The sequence below is a fragment of the Scyliorhinus torazame genome, chromosome 12, assembly GCF_047496885.1.
Source record: "Scyliorhinus torazame isolate Kashiwa2021f chromosome 12, sScyTor2.1, whole genome shotgun sequence".
NCBI classification, from domain to species: domain Eukaryota; kingdom Metazoa; phylum Chordata; class Chondrichthyes; order Carcharhiniformes; family Scyliorhinidae; genus Scyliorhinus; species Scyliorhinus torazame.
In genome coordinates, this window is record NC_092718.1 from 201,858,010 (window position 1) to 201,873,151 (window position 15,142).

A 15,142-nucleotide genomic window follows, 5' to 3' on the forward strand; every position below is an offset into this window, starting at 1 on the left:
GCCCCAGCGGAATTTGTTCGACGGTTCCCAGTGTGGGAAACTGACAGTACGATTTCCCCGGCACTGTATGGATTGGACCAGGAGTGGAGCGGTGAAAAAAGTAATTCTGGTGCAGCAAAAAGTGCGAGGGAGGAAAGCCAAGATGGCGGCGGGTGGAGACCAGGCAGCGTGGGCGCAAGAGCAGCAGGAGTTTCTCAAGCGCTGCTTCGCGGAATTGAAAGCAGAGCTGCTGGAGCCAATGAAGGCTTCGATCAACAAGCTGGTCGAGAGCCAGAAGGCCCAAGGGGCGGCGATCCGGGAGGTGCGGCAGAAGGCCTCGGAGAATGAGGACGAGATATTGGGCCTGGCGGTGAAGGTGGAGGCGCTGCATAACAAATGGCAGGAGAAGTTCAAGGACATGGAGAATCGGTCGAGGAGGAAGAATCTGCGGATTCTGGGTCTCCCGGAGGGAGTGGAGGGGTCGGATGCTGGAGCATATGTGGTCATGATGCTAAACACGTTGATGGGCGCGGGTGCCTTCCCGAGGCCCCTGGAGCTGGATGGGGCCCACCGAGTCCTGGCGAGGAGGCCCAAGTCTAACGAGCCGCCGCGGGCGGTATTGGTGCGGTTCCACCTCTTGGTGGACAGGGAGTGTGTCCTAAAATGGGCAAAAAAATAGTGGAGCAGCAGGTGGGAGAATGCAGAGGTCCGTATATACCAGGACTGGAGCGCGGAGGTGACCAAGGAGAGGGTCGGGTACAATCGGGCTAAGGCGGTTCTGCATCGGAAGGGGGTGAAATTCGGGATGCTGCAACCGGCGCGACTGTAGGTCACGTTTAAGAACCGGCACCATTACTTTGAGATGCCGGAGGAGGCGTGGACCTTTATTCAGGCCGAAAAGTTGGACATGGACTGAGGGTGGGTTGTGAGGGGAGGTCGCGGGTGGCTACTGTGGTTACTGTGCTTGGGGGGATGTTGGGGGATGCTCTGTTCTGTATTGTTTCCTTGGGTGCTGGGTGGGGTAGGGTGAAATGGTTCGAAGTGGGGGTTTTGTGAGAGTGTGAGTGTCAGTGGTTGGAAGGACGGAGCCCCATTGGGGGGGGGGAGGGGAGATGGGAGGCCCGAGGTGGGGAAGCTGGGATTAGGCCACAAAAGGGAGCTGCACCAGAGAGGGCGGGGCCGGTTTGATGGAATGCGCGGGCTTTTTCCCGTGCTAGAGAAGGAAGGGGGTGGGGCTGGGGGGGAAGGGCAGTGATGGAGAGGAAGGGGGGGGAGACTACCACACTGGAGGGTCGATGGGGTGGCGGGAGTGGCCGGGGTCAGCAGGCTTACGGGAGTGCTATGGGAGGAGCAACGCAGCTAGGGGGGGACCTAGCTGGGGGGGAGGGGGGAACTGGGTTGCTGCTGCATTGGCCAAAGGGGAGCTGGAGCCTGAAGAGAGAGTCGAAGTGGGGGTCTGCCGCTGGGGGGAATGGAGAGTGCGGGAGACGCGGGCACGTGGCTGGCCTAGAAAAGGGGATGGCTAATCGGCAGGGGGGCGGGAAGCCCCCTGATCCGGCTGATAACTTGGAATGTGAGAGGCCTGAACGGGCCGGTCAAGAGGGCCCATGTGTTCGCGCACCTGAAGGGACTGAAGGCAGATGTGGTTATGCTCCAGGAGATGCATTTGAGGGTGGCAGATCAGGTTAGGCTGAGAAAGGGGTGGGTAGGGCAGGTTTTTCACTCGGGGTTGGACGCAAAGAATCGTGGGGTGGCGATTTTGGTGGGGAAGCGGGTGTCGTTTGAGGCGCTGAACATCGTGGCAGACAATGGAGGTAGGTATGTGATGGTGAGTGGTAAGCTGCAGGGGGTGCGGGTGGTATTAGTGAATGTATATGCCCCGAATTGGGATGATGCCGGATTTATGAAGCGCATGCTGGGTCGGATTCCGGACCTGGAGGTAGGAAGCTTGATAATGGGGGGGGATTTCAACACGGTGCTGGATCCAGCATTGGACCGCTCCAGGTCCAGGACAGGTAAGAGGCCGACGGCGGCCAAGGTACTGAAGGGGTTTATGGACCAGATGGGAGGAGTGGACCCATGGAGGTTTGTCAGGCTGGGGGCCAGGGAATTTTCTTTTTTTCCCCACATCCATAAAGCCTACTCCCGGATAGACTTCTTCGTTATGAACAGGGCACTAATCCCGAGGGTGGAGGACACGGAGTATTCGGCCATAGCCACCTCAGACCATGCCCCGCATTGGGTGGAGCTGGAGCTAGGGGAGGAGAGGGACCAGCGCCCGCTGTGGCGCCTGGATGTGGGCTTGCTGGCGGATGAGGTGGTGAGCGGGCGGGTCCGGGGGTGCATTGAAAGCTGTCTAGAGGCTAACGATAATGGGGAGGTGCAGGTGGGGGTGGCCTGGGAGGCGCTGAAGGTGGTGATTAGGGGAGAGCTAATCTCCACTAGGGCCCACAAGGAGGGGAAGGAGAGGAGAGAGAGAGAGAGATTGGTGGGGGAGATTTTAAGGGTGGATAGGAGGTATGCAGAGGTCCCCGAGGAGGGACTACTCAAGGAGCGACGAAGCCTCCAGGCCGAGTTCGATCTGTTGACTACCAAGAAGGCAGAGGTGCAGTGGAGGAAAGCACAAGGGGCGGTGTATGAGTACGGGGAAAAGGCTGGCCGGATGTTGGCACACCAGCTTCGGAAATGGGAGGCAGTGAGGGAGATTGGGGGAGTTAGGGATAAAGGGGGGAACACGGTGCGGAGTGCGGTGGGAATAAATGGGGTATTTAGAGACTTTTATGAGGGGATGTATAGGTCTGAGCGCCCGACGGAGGAGGGGGGGCGGGGGGGGGGGGGGGGGATACGTCGATTTTTGGATCGGCTGAGGTTCCCGAGGGTGGAGGAGGAGCAGGTGGCTGGGCTTGGGGCACTGGTAGGGCTGGTGGAGCTGACTAAGGAGCTGGGGAGTATGCAGGCGGGGAAGGCACCAGGGCCAGATGGGTTCCCGGTGGAATTTTACCGGAAGTACATGGACCTGCTGGGCCCTCTAATAGTGAGGACTTTCAATGAGGCGAGGGAGGGGGGGCCCTACCCCCGACGATGTCCTGGGCGCTGATCTCACTGATCTTGAAGCGGGACAAGGACCCATTAGAGTGTGGGTCATACAGGCCAATATCTCTCCTCAACGTGGACGCGAAGCTTTTAACGAAGGTGTTGGCTACCAGAATTGAGGACTGTGTCCCGGGGGTGATTCACGAGGACCAGACGGGTTTTGTTAAGGGAAGGCAGCTGAATACCAATGTGCGGAGGCTCCGTAACGTAATCATGATGCCTGCAGTGGAGGGGAAAGCAGAGATAGTGGCGGCGATGGACACGGAGAAGGCCTTCGATAGGGTGGAGTGGGGGTACCTTTGGGAAGTGTTGAGGAGGTTTGGGTTCGGGGAGGGGTTCATTAGTTGGGTTAGGCTACTTTACGAAGCCCCAGTGGCGAGTGTGGCCACGAATCGGAGGAGGTCAAAATACTTTCGGCTGTACCGGGGGACGAGGCAGGGGTGCCCCCTATCCCCCTTGTTATTTGCTTTGGCAATTGAGCCTTTCACAATGCTCTAAGGGAGTCCAGGAACTGGAGGGGGCTGGTCCGGGGGGGGGAGGAACACCGGGTATCGTTATATGCTGATGACCTGTTACTGTATGTGGCGGACCAGTGGGGGGGATGCCGGAGGTGATGCGGATCCTCAGGGAGTTTGTGGACTTTTCCGGGTATAAGCTCAGCGTGGGGAAGAGTGAGCTCTTCGTAGTCCACCCAGGGGACCAGGGAAGTGGGATAGACGAGCTTCCACTGAAGAGGGTGGAAAGGAGTTTTCGGTACCTAGGGATCCAGGTGGCCAGGAGCTGGGGAGCGCTACACAAGCTCAACTTGATGAGGCTGGTGGAGCAGATGGAGGAGGAGTTTAAAAGGTGGGATATGCTGCCACTCTCCCTGGCGGGTACGGTACAGTCGGTGAAGCTGACGGTGCTCCCGAGGTTCCTTTTTATATTCCAGTGCCTCCCCATCCTGATCCCTAAGGCCTTATTTAAGCAGGTCAGTAGGATCACCATGGGATTCGTGTGGGCGAAAAAGACCCCGAGGATGAGAAGGGTGTTTCTGGAGCGGAGTAGGGACAGAGGAGGGTTAGCGTTACCTAATCTGTGTGGGCATTACTGGGCTGCCAATGTGGCGATGATACGCAAGTGGGTAATGGAGGGGGAGGGGACGGCGTGGAAGAGGCTGGAGATGGCGTCCTGCGTGGGCACGAGTCTGGGAGCGCTGGTGACAGCACCGCTGCCGCTCCCGCCGACTAGGTACACCACGAGTCCGGTGGTGACGGCAACTTTAAAAATTTGGGGGCAGTGGAGATGCCACAGGGGTGAGGTAGAGGCTTTGGTTTGGTCCCCGATCCGGGAGAACCATCGGTTTGTCCCGGGGAGAATGGATGAGCTGGCACAGGGCAGGAATTAGAAGGATGGGGGACCTGCTTTTAGATGGGACGTTTGCGAGCCTTGGGGCGTTGGAGGAAAAATTTGGGTAAGACGGCAGGTGAGGGAGTTCCCGCTGCTTCCAGCACTCAGGATCCAGGATAGGGTGCCCAGCAAATCACACCCACATGTTCTGGGCATGCCCGGTGCTGGATGGGTTCTGGAGGGGTATTGCAAGGACGGTGTCTAAGGTGGTGAACACCCGGGTTAAGCCGAGCTGGGGGTTAGCACTATTTGGGGTATCGGACGAGCCGGGAGTGCAGGAGGCGAAAGAGGCCGGTATTCTGGCCTTTGCGTCCCTGGTAGCCCGGCGGAGGATTCTGCTACAGTGGAAGGATGAGAGGCCCCCGAGCGTGGAAGCCTGGATCAGCGACATGGCAGGGTTCATTAAATTGGAGAGGGTAAAATTTGCCTTGAGACGGTCTGTGCAAGGGTTCTTCAGGCGGTGGCAACCGTTCCTAGACTTTCTAGTGGAGCGTTAGGAGGTGGTCAGCAGCAGCAGCAACCCAGGGGGAGGGGGGGGGGGGTACTTTGTGTGTTCTACTGTGTTTATTATTGCTTTATGGGGGGGTTGTATATTGGGGGAATTCGTGATGTAGTTGTAAGATGTTTATTTATGTGTTCTTTGTTTTTCTTTTTTCTGTAAGGGGGAGGTTGTTGAAAATATGTAAAAGTTTGAATAAAAATATTTCCCAAAAAAAAAGACAATGGCGGGAGCAGAATAACCCGCCCCCAGCCAATGGCAGGCTATCTTCGCCACTGTGAAACGCGCAACGGATTGCGCGGAAAATCCAGCCCTATGATTAGATTAAGGTGCAAGCTACAAAGAAGATAAACAAACCCTTAAAATAAATGATTAAATTCTGTTTCTGATAATATGTGGAAATCTTCAACATTGTAGAGAAATATGACATTCTGCAAATATAATATCTTTTCAGGGCTAGTGAGGGTGTTCATAAGTAACAGTGAACTCCGGACCCTATTATAAGCTCTGTTCCCCCTTATTCAACAAGGTGCAACTTTTTCCAGGATTTATTCAGTGAAACCGATTGCATTAGAATGTAAGTTCCCACCAATTCATGACTCAAACGGAGATTGCCGTCTACGGGAACTTCCAGATTACACTGTATGGAAGAGCATTGAATCGCTGACAGCAACATCTGGATTTCCGTATCACTCTGCACATGTCGGAACTCCGAAAATTGCTGCCAGTTTCAGCGGAGGCAGAGAGTTTCTCTGCCATTCTGGGTCATTAAGAGGACGGACTGCTCTCTGTCATCAGGTGATAGTGACTGACCGGTGATGTGTTCCGAACCAACAGGAACTGATTTTAACAAGTTGATGGCCTTCCTTGTTTGAAGAATCCCATCAGTTTTGTGTTGTGAGAAAGGAAGAAACTTCTATTCAAAAAGCCTTGAACCACACCTCTAGTGGACCTCAATCATTTATGAGGAGAGAAAAATACACTTTCTGGATACGAGAAATAAAAAAAAATTGCTTTTAAGTTATGGGCCTAACACTAAGGTAAGCCTGTTTGCCTATTGAGAATTACGTAGAAGTCGCTGCTTAAAATTGTGAGGTGCATCTTAGTATCATACATCTCGTTACAATCTCAGCCACATTAATTAAAGGGCCATGTGCACAGGCCTTCCTGTTTATGCACTTTCATTCATGAGGACGTGCTTGACAAAGCTTTAGTTGTTCAGCAGAACATTGTTTGCTTTAGAACACCATCACGATCTGTGTCATGACTCACGATGCGTATTGGCAAAGGAACAAAATAAGAATTTTTTAACACTTTGCGTGAACGTGGTGCCTCACTTTAACGTTGAAAGAACATTAAGAGAGACACAAGGGGCGCGATTCTCTGAAATGGAGACAGAGTGTTCGCGCCGTCGTGAACGCCGTCGAGGTTCACGACGGCGCGAAACGGCCCCTATCCCGACCGATTCAGGGCCCGAAAATGGGCTAGGAGCGGCGCCATGTCATTTACGCGTGCCAGGCCTTGGCGCCGCGTAAAGGCGGCGCCGCATACATGACACGGCCGGCACCGCATAACTGGCATAACCCGCGCATGCATGGTTGCCGTCCTCCCTGAGTCCGCCCCGCAAGAAGATGTCCGACGGATCTTGCGGGGCTGCGGAAGAAAGGAGGTCCTCCTTCAGAGAGGCCGGCCCGACGATTGGTGGGCACCGATTGTGGGCCAGACCCCATTTGAGCCCCCCCCCCCCCTTGCAGGTCGCCCTCCCAGCGTTCCCACGCTGTTCACGCTGGCAGCGACCAGGTGTGGACGACACCGGGGGGAACCCGCCGTTTTGGGCAGGCCGCTCGGCCCATCCGGCACTGAGAATCGCGGGGGTAACGGTGAATCGCCATTTTGGCTGTCTCGGGCAATTCACTGGACCGCGCCGCGCAAAACGCGATTGTGCCGATCTGCCCGCTTCCGTGATTCGCGGGAGGGCATCGGACCGGCGTCGCGGGAAAATTTGGCGACCCAGGCGGTTCTCTGAAACGGCGCGGGAGCAGAGTATCCCGCCCAAGAGATTCAAACCCGTTAGACCTTCCTCGCCATTTCATTCCAATCTCTCGAGCTGGCCCTGGTGTTTGGGAGAAGGTGCCTGCCTGTCTTACTGATGGGAATTATGCAGCCACATCTACTCCTAGTCCACAACAATTCACAAGGAATAGACAGCTCCCACGTTGTCTCAAGGAAGCTGTATTGCCACTGCACATATTAAAGAATAGTCCATTTTCAACAATAAATATTTTTTTAAACTTCAATAAAAACCAGAAGTAAATATGAGAGCAGATTTCTTTCAGGTACCACGGTTAATGTGGGGCACAACCTCATAGACCACAGCAATAAACAGTCAGCGCTGTGCTATCTGATTTGAATTGAGGGGAGATGGTGATGGGTCTAAGCTATAAATTAATTCAGGACAGAGGTGATAATAATCAGCCTCAGGTTTTTTTGCCTGGTCACATTGGAACACTGGGCTTGACTCTGATGCCACCTGAGATAGGAAAGCCTACATCAGTCACCGTCTAGATTATCATAGAATTATCATAGAATTTACAGTGCAGAAGGAGGCCATTCGGCCCATCGAGTCTGCACCGGTTCTTGGAAAGAGCACCCTACCCAAGGTCAACACCTCCACCCTATCCCCATAACCCAGTAACCCCACCCAACACTAAGGGCAATTTTGAACACTAAGGGCAATTTATCATGGCCAATCCACCTAACCTGCACATCTTTGGACTGTGGAATGAAACCGGGGCACCCAGAGGAAACCCACGCACACACGGGGAGGATGTGCAGACTCCACACAGACAGTGACCCAAGCCGGGAATCGAACCTGGGACCCTGGAGCTGTGAAGCAATTGTGCTATCCACAATGCTACCGTGCTGCCCAATGGACACTTAGCTGAGTAAGCAGAGAGTCACTGATGTCCAGAGTCATGAATTGGGAACAGTATTTTTGTGTCAAATACTGGCCGGGTCGATTGTGTCACTGTATTATTTGATGAATCAAGGTTTCTATTAACTGGAAAGCTGACCACTAATGCTTGCCAGGCAAAGAAAACCCTTCTTAAAAACAAGTTTCCATTTCATCTTAATAATTCTTCAGAATGTTGATGTCCCTGGTGAGGCCAGCATTTATTGCCCATGCCCAATTGTCCTTGAGAAGCTGGTGGTGATTCGCCTTCTTGAACCACTGCGGTGCATACGGTGAAGGTCCACCCACATAGCTCTTGGGAGTTCTAGGATTTTGACTCCACAACATTAAAGGAATGGCGACAGATTTCCAGGACAGGAGTTGTGTGGATGGGAAGGGAACTTGCAGGGGATGGTGTTCTCATTCACCTGTTGTCATTGCCCTTCTAGACATGGATCTGGGAGATATTGCTGAATCAGCCTTGATGGGCTTGCTCCAGTGCATCCTGTAGAAAGTGCACCGTGCAGCACTGGACCGGGGGGGGGGGGGCTTGCTCCAGTGCATCCTGTAGAAAGTGCACCGCGCAGCACTGGACCGGGGGAGGGGGGGGGGGGGGGGGGGTAGGACAAATCAGAGACGTTTACAACACAGAAAGAGGCCATAAAAAGTAAGAAGAGGAAAGGGGTGTCAGCCCAAATACAGGTCAGATGTTAAAATATTTATATCTTTGTATAATATTAATAAATTCCCTTGACATTACTTGCAGTTAGCTGGGGAATATTTTTTATTCACACAAGATGGAGGTGGGAGGCTGGATAGAGATTCCCTGCCCTCACTACACAGATCCATCTAGTGGCAACCACGTGAAACTACACCCTGACAGCCGACGCGACCTAATCGCAGGCGGAGGCGAAGCATTGGCATAGAAATTTCTGATTCAATTGTGACATGGTTCATATGACACAAAATAAAATTACGTACGAGCAGCTTTATTGTTATATTGGTTTCGGCCTCTAATCCAGCCGGAGTCTGAGGGTTACTTCATAAATATTTCACCAAGGTCACAGTGTGAGTTTTATTTTCAAAATCAGCTCCAGCAAATCCTACCATGTAAAAAAATATGCCACTTAACTCATAGTGGGGAAACCAGGGGTCTGGGCCCTTAGCCCTGCCTTGTGCTGGAGTTTGGCTTGTCGTAGTTTGCCTAATGTTGTGGCCGGATGGCGGGCGCTTAGCAACGTCGCAAAGCTTAAGTTTGGATGTGGCAAACCCCTCGACCCATTTGACTTCAACCTTCCAGAATACCAACCCATCCCTTTCGGAAGAGCACTGGCCCAATTCCTCTTACAACAGGGCGGCCAGCCTCAGACTTGATCTCAAATGCCCTGCTTGTCATGCAACCCCCCCCCCCCCCCTCCACGGCCACCCCCCAGCACCAAGGACACAGCCAGGACGTTCTGGGAGTGACTTCGACCGGGATCTTGAGGTAATTTGTATTAGTGAGAGGCAGCACGGTTTTGTGAAGGGGAGGTCGTGTCTCACTAACTTGATAGAGTTTTTCGAGGAGGTCACTAAGATGATTGATGCAGGTAGGGCAGTAGATGTTGTCTATATGGACTTCAGTAAGGCCTTTGACAAGGTCCCTCATGGTAGACTAGTACAAAAGGTGAAGTCACACGGGATCAGGGGTGAACTGGCAAGGTGGATACAGAACTGGCTAGGCCATAGAAGGCAGAGGGTAGCAATGGAGGGATGCTTTTCTAATTGGAGGGCTGTGACCAGTGGTGTTCCACAGGGATCAGTGCTGGGACCTTTGCTCTTTGTAGTATATATAAATGATTTGGAGGAAAATGTAACTGGTCTGATTAGTAAGTTTGCAGACGACACAAAGGTTGGTGGAATTGCGGATAGCGATGAGGACTGTCTGAGGATACAGCAGGATTTAGATTGTCTGGAGACTTGGGCGGAGAGATGGCAGATGGAGTTTAACCTGGACAAATGTGAGGTAATGCATTTTGGAAGGGCTAATGCAGGTAGGGAATATACAGTGAATGGTAGAACCCTCAAGAGTATTGAAAGTCAAAGAGATCTAGGAGTACAGGTCCACAGATCACTGAAAGGGGCTACACAGGTGGAGAAGGTAGTCAAGAAGGCATACGGCATGCTTGCCTTCATTGGCCGGGGCATTGAGTATAAGAATTGGCAAGTCATGTTGCAGCTGTATAGAACCTTAGTTAGGCCACACTTGGAGTATAGTGTTCAATTCTGGTCGCCACACTACCAGAAGGATGTGGAGGCTTTAGAGAGGGTGCAGAAGAGATTTACCAGAATGTTGCCTGGTATGGAGGGCATAAGCTATGAGGAGCGATTGAATAAACTCGGTTTGTTCTCACTGGAACGAAGGAGGTTGAGGGGCGACCTGATAGAGGTATACAAAATTATGAGGGGCATAGACAGAGTGGATAGTCAGAGGCTTTTCCCCAGGGTAGAGGGGTCAATTACTAGGGGGCATAGGTTTAAGGTGAGAGGGGCAAAGTTTAGAGTAGATGTACGAGGCAAGTTTTTTACGCAGAGGGTAGTGGGTGCCTGGAACTCACTACCGGAGGAGGTAGTGGAGGCAGGGACGATAGGGACATTTAAGGGGCATCTTGACAAATATATGAATAGGATGGGAATAGAAGGATACGGACCCAGGAAGTGTAGAAGATTGTAGTTTAGTCGGGCAGTATGGTCGGCACGGGCTTGGAGGGCCGAAGGGCCTGTTCCTGTGCTGTACATTTCTTTGTTCTTTGTTCTTTGTTCTTTGTAATCCATTTACAGTAGTGATGGGGGAGACTCCATGGGGAGAGCAAAATCCCAACTTAGCTTTTCAGAATAGAAAATAAAGCATCCTAGCCAGTGACAGGAATGTGAAACCGAGTCCAAACTAGACATTTTATCCAAAGTAAAGGCGATTTTTAAAAAATCGCCGCAGCTCCCTCCGTTTGTGTGCGACTTTGGTCGGTAGCTAGGCAAAAGAGGTTGCACGCTGGCACAGATTTAAAACAGTTAATCATCCGACTTTCATTACACTGTTAGGCCCCTTTTCTTTTATATTGAACACCCAGCCTCCCACACTGAGCCATGACGACGTCTTACTGTGAGAGTTCTGCAGTTGGGTCACCGTGGCCATAAAGGGTTGCTGTGACATGTGACTCTGGGACTGCTGCATGATTGGCTGCTGATGTGGACTGTGGAGTTGCTGTGAAAACTGCACAGGCTGTAAAGCTGCTAGGCTGCCTGCTGTGACGCTGTTTATAACAGGGACACTCTGCCCCTGGGATGTGCTTATACCTGCAGAGGGAAAAGAAGAAAACAGAGAATAACATCAATATCCTCAGCAGGAGCTTTTAATAAAGAACTCATCCAAGTTAAACTTACACAGTTATCGGACATAGAACATACAGTGCAGAAGGAGGCTATTCGGCCCATCGGGTCTGTACCGGCCCACTTAAGCCCTCACTTCCACCCTATCCCCGGAACCCAATAACCCCCTCCTAGCCTTTTTGGTCACTAAGGGCAATTTATCACGGCCAATCCACCTCACCTGCACGTCTTTGGACTGTGAGAGGTAACCGGAGCGCCCGGAGGAAACCCACGCAGACACGGGGAGAACGTGCAGACTCCACACACACAGTGACCCGGCGGGGAATCGAACCTGGGACCCTGGCGCTGTGAAGTGCTGTCCACTTGTGCTGCGATGCTGACACTTGAAGGCAATCCCAAAGCCTGGATAAGAACTTAAGTTCATAAACCCCACGGTGGCGGGTTGGGCAATTTAAGTAGAAAACTCTCTCATAAGCGTTCACCGACCTTTAAGCTACAACGTAATGATTGAGGACCTGAGTGAGGTGCCTCAGGGTTTGGTGCTGAAATGGATGCTGTTTCTAATTTTCATGAGGTATCTTGATTCAGATACTCAACACAGTCATCATCAGATTGAAAACTGGTACAGAACTAGAAGAGGCTGCGGACTTCAAGAGCTAACTGAGGAATGGCAGAATGAGTTGGTCAGGGAACCAGAGGACCCAGGTTCAAACTAGTAAAAGATCATTTGGGATGGATGTTAGCAAGTTCAAATAGTGATGAACAAAAGTAATAGACTTCATAATAAATAGGAGCAGAACCAGCCCATGCAGTCCCTCAAGTCTGTTCTGCCTTTTAATAATTGCATGGCTGATCTAGCCATGGCCTCAGCTCCTCTTTCTTGACTAAGCATTGACTTCCCTCCAGTTCCAAAACTTTAGCTAGAGTAAATCTGGGAATCATCTGGTTGACGATGGATCGTGTCACGTGGATTTCATTGAGTGGATGGATTGTGAAAGGCTGAACGGGGCGGCGCGGTGGCACAGTGGTTAGCACTGCTGCCTCACGGCCCCAGGGTCCCGGGTTCAACTCCAGCTTGTTCTCCACGTGTCTGCGTGGGTTTCCTCCGGGTGCTCCGGGTTCCTCCCACAGTCCAAAGATGTGCAGGTTAGGTGGGGTTATGGGGGTGGGGGGAGTGGGCCTAGCAAGGGTGCTCTTTCAGAGGGTCAATGCAGACCCAATGGGCTGAATGGCCTCCTGCACTTTAGGGATTCTTTGATACTATGAATGGTCTCTGTGATATTCGCATCATGTTCTTGGAGTGTTAATGCTGACAAGACAATACTTCACTGACTCCTAAGTGCTGTTTGAGTAGCTTACTGGGCCATCTCAAAGGGCACTATGGTGTACAGCAGGTCAGACCAGGTAGAGATGGCAGATTCTCTTTCCTGAAGGACAATGAGTGAACCCTTTGGATTTTGAATGAGAATCCAGCACCTCATATGACTTTCTCTAAGGAGAGAGCCTCTGGGTAGAATTTACCGGCTGTTCCCACTGGCGGAATATTTTGGTCCCATTTTATTCATCACGGGTTTCCCGGCGACAAGGGAGGCAAACAACAGGAAATCTCGTTGATAACGGGAAAATCCCGCTGGCAGCGGATTGGTCGGTAAATCCCGCCCACTGTTTTGCTTGGGAATCAGATTGAGACTTGGGTCCTCAATAATGCCACAACTTCCTGGTGCAAAGAAAGGCCTTGATACAGATCTTCTGGAGTATTTTGCATAGCATGGTCTCGTTATTTAAGGAAAGATGTAAACGCATTAGAATCAGTTCAAAGAAGGTTTATTACACTAATACCAAGAATGGGTGGGTTGATTTTTTTTCCCTCTCTGCTGCAGCCAAGAGTTGATGGTCGACAAGGATCCTGGTTCAGAGTCTTGCTCGACAGGCGGTAGTACTGTTCAGGTGTCAACCTCCATACTCAGGCCAAGCAAATCCTCGACCGGGGTTGCAAATAATTTCTTGGGTGCTGAGAGTTCTCAGAATACCTCTGCTCTTGTGTGAGCCTGGGGAGTGAGCCCTGGTAGTCCACTGAAAAGTACCACAGCCGACCCTGACCCCATTCTCAGCTGATGTCCGCCCGTGTGGACCTCCCAGCAGTAGCCACTGAAGAATAATCCAGTCGCTGACTGATCAGATTGCTCTGCTGTTTTGTGCAGAGATTCTGATGACAAGTATCAGGGTAAATTCAGTCGGGTGGAGTTAGGGCTACTGTATTCAATGCTGTATCCAGGTTTCAAAGCACTTGGACCTGTGGCACAAGCATCCCAAACATTTGAGCACAGGTTTGCAAGGGGCAAATCGTGTTTGGCTAATCTGATTGAATAGCTCAATACTGTGCTGCCTGCCAGCAGACTCAATACCTACTGTCTCCACCACTGGCGCATTCGAAACTATGTTAACAGTACAATGCAGCAATCAATCAGGTTATTGTGCCTCCTAGTTCCTTGCCCTGTGCTGCTGAGGAGGGCAACAAAATAATGGAAACATTCTCATCTCCATATTCCCCTCCAAGTGACAAACCTTCACGGCTTGGGCGCATATTTTGTCGGTCCTTTATTGCTTGTCCCTTAGCAGCGTTGTGAGAACGAGGACCCCAGTTGAAGGTGAAGACACCCCCCCCCCCACCACCACCACCACCATCAGCTTCTCAGTGTTGCTGAGGATAGACAACAACTACAGCCTGATCAGTGTCACCCATACGCAGCAAACAAATGATAGCAAAAAGAAACCAGAGAGATAGGCAGCACGTTGGCGCAGTAGTTAGCACTGCTGCTTCACGGCGCTGAGGACCCGGGTTCGATCCCGGTCCCGGGTCACTGACCGTGTGGAGTTTGCACATTCTCCCTGTGTTTGTGTGGGTCTCATCCCCCACAGCCCAAAGATGTGCAGGGTGGGTGGATTGGCCACACTAAATTGCCCCTTAATTGGAAAAAAAAAAGAATTGGGCACTCAAAATGTATTTTAAAAAAACAGAAGGCACACATACTCCCTCTGAGCATGACTCCTCTCTGGGGAGCTCTTACTCAGCTTCAAATCCCATCTATAGTCCAGTCAACCAATTCGAGATAGGGGGTCGACCGTTGTAACCTTACTCGGCTGTATGGGCTCAATGCCACACAACATGGTGTATCCATTTTGCCAGCAGGGCCAACAGCCCCGTAGCAAATCCCTCATCAATAAATGTAAGCGCCAGCTAACCCAGGTTCCCAGAACATTATGCACCTCTCACTGCAAAGCAAAAAAAAAAGCAGCTGACAAAATGTCACCCTCAATTATAGCAGGTTGGTCAGGTTGGTTGGAAAGAGGCCATACTTTGTGCGATCGCCATGACTCCAGAGAGGGGGTTGATGATGAGGTTCTGCGTTTGTTGGTGATTGTGATGTGGCGGCTGTGACAAGCTGTGGATATTGGTCAGCGTGCTGACTGGGGGCAGAGGTCCACCTGTGGCAGTGATCTAAACAAGGAGAAAAGAGAAAATGCAGTTCAGATACAGTTTGATCGCACCCGCCCGATCAAATGTCACAAATATAGCGGCACGCTTTCAGCCAGTGGATGTAAGTACATCACTAAGCAGGGTATTTGAAGCATTACAAACTATTTGCATTATACAACTCCTTTTTTTTTACAGAGGCAGGCAAATATTTGGATTTTGTCCCTCGCCACAATAATGATTTTCTTTTCGAAGTGTACAAACTCAATGGGCGCAATCGAAAGGCAACGCAGCTCCCGAAAAGCAGCGCGCCGCAACGTAGCCGATAGAAGCCGGGAGACCTCGCTCCCAGGATCTACCCGGCTCGCAACGCCTCGCAAGATCTAAT

At 51.7% G+C, this 15,142-nt stretch overlaps 1 protein-coding gene across 10 annotated transcripts in view; it reads right to left on the reverse strand.

The window, feature by feature from the left end:
* LOC140386874 (hepatocyte nuclear factor 1-beta-like) overlaps nt 1-15,142 on the reverse strand; it is a 133,600-nt gene that overhangs the window by 26,570 nt on the left and 91,888 nt on the right. For all 10 annotated transcript variants that reach the window (XM_072469692.1, XM_072469687.1, XM_072469685.1 and 7 more), the window contains 2 exons: nt 14,637-14,778; nt 11,052-11,246 (listed from right to left, as the gene is read on the reverse strand). In XM_072469692.1, coding sequence (XP_072325793.1) covers nt 11,052-11,246; nt 14,637-14,778 — 337 coding nt within the window. The remainder of the gene's footprint in view (nt 1-11,051; nt 11,247-14,636; nt 14,779-15,142) is intronic.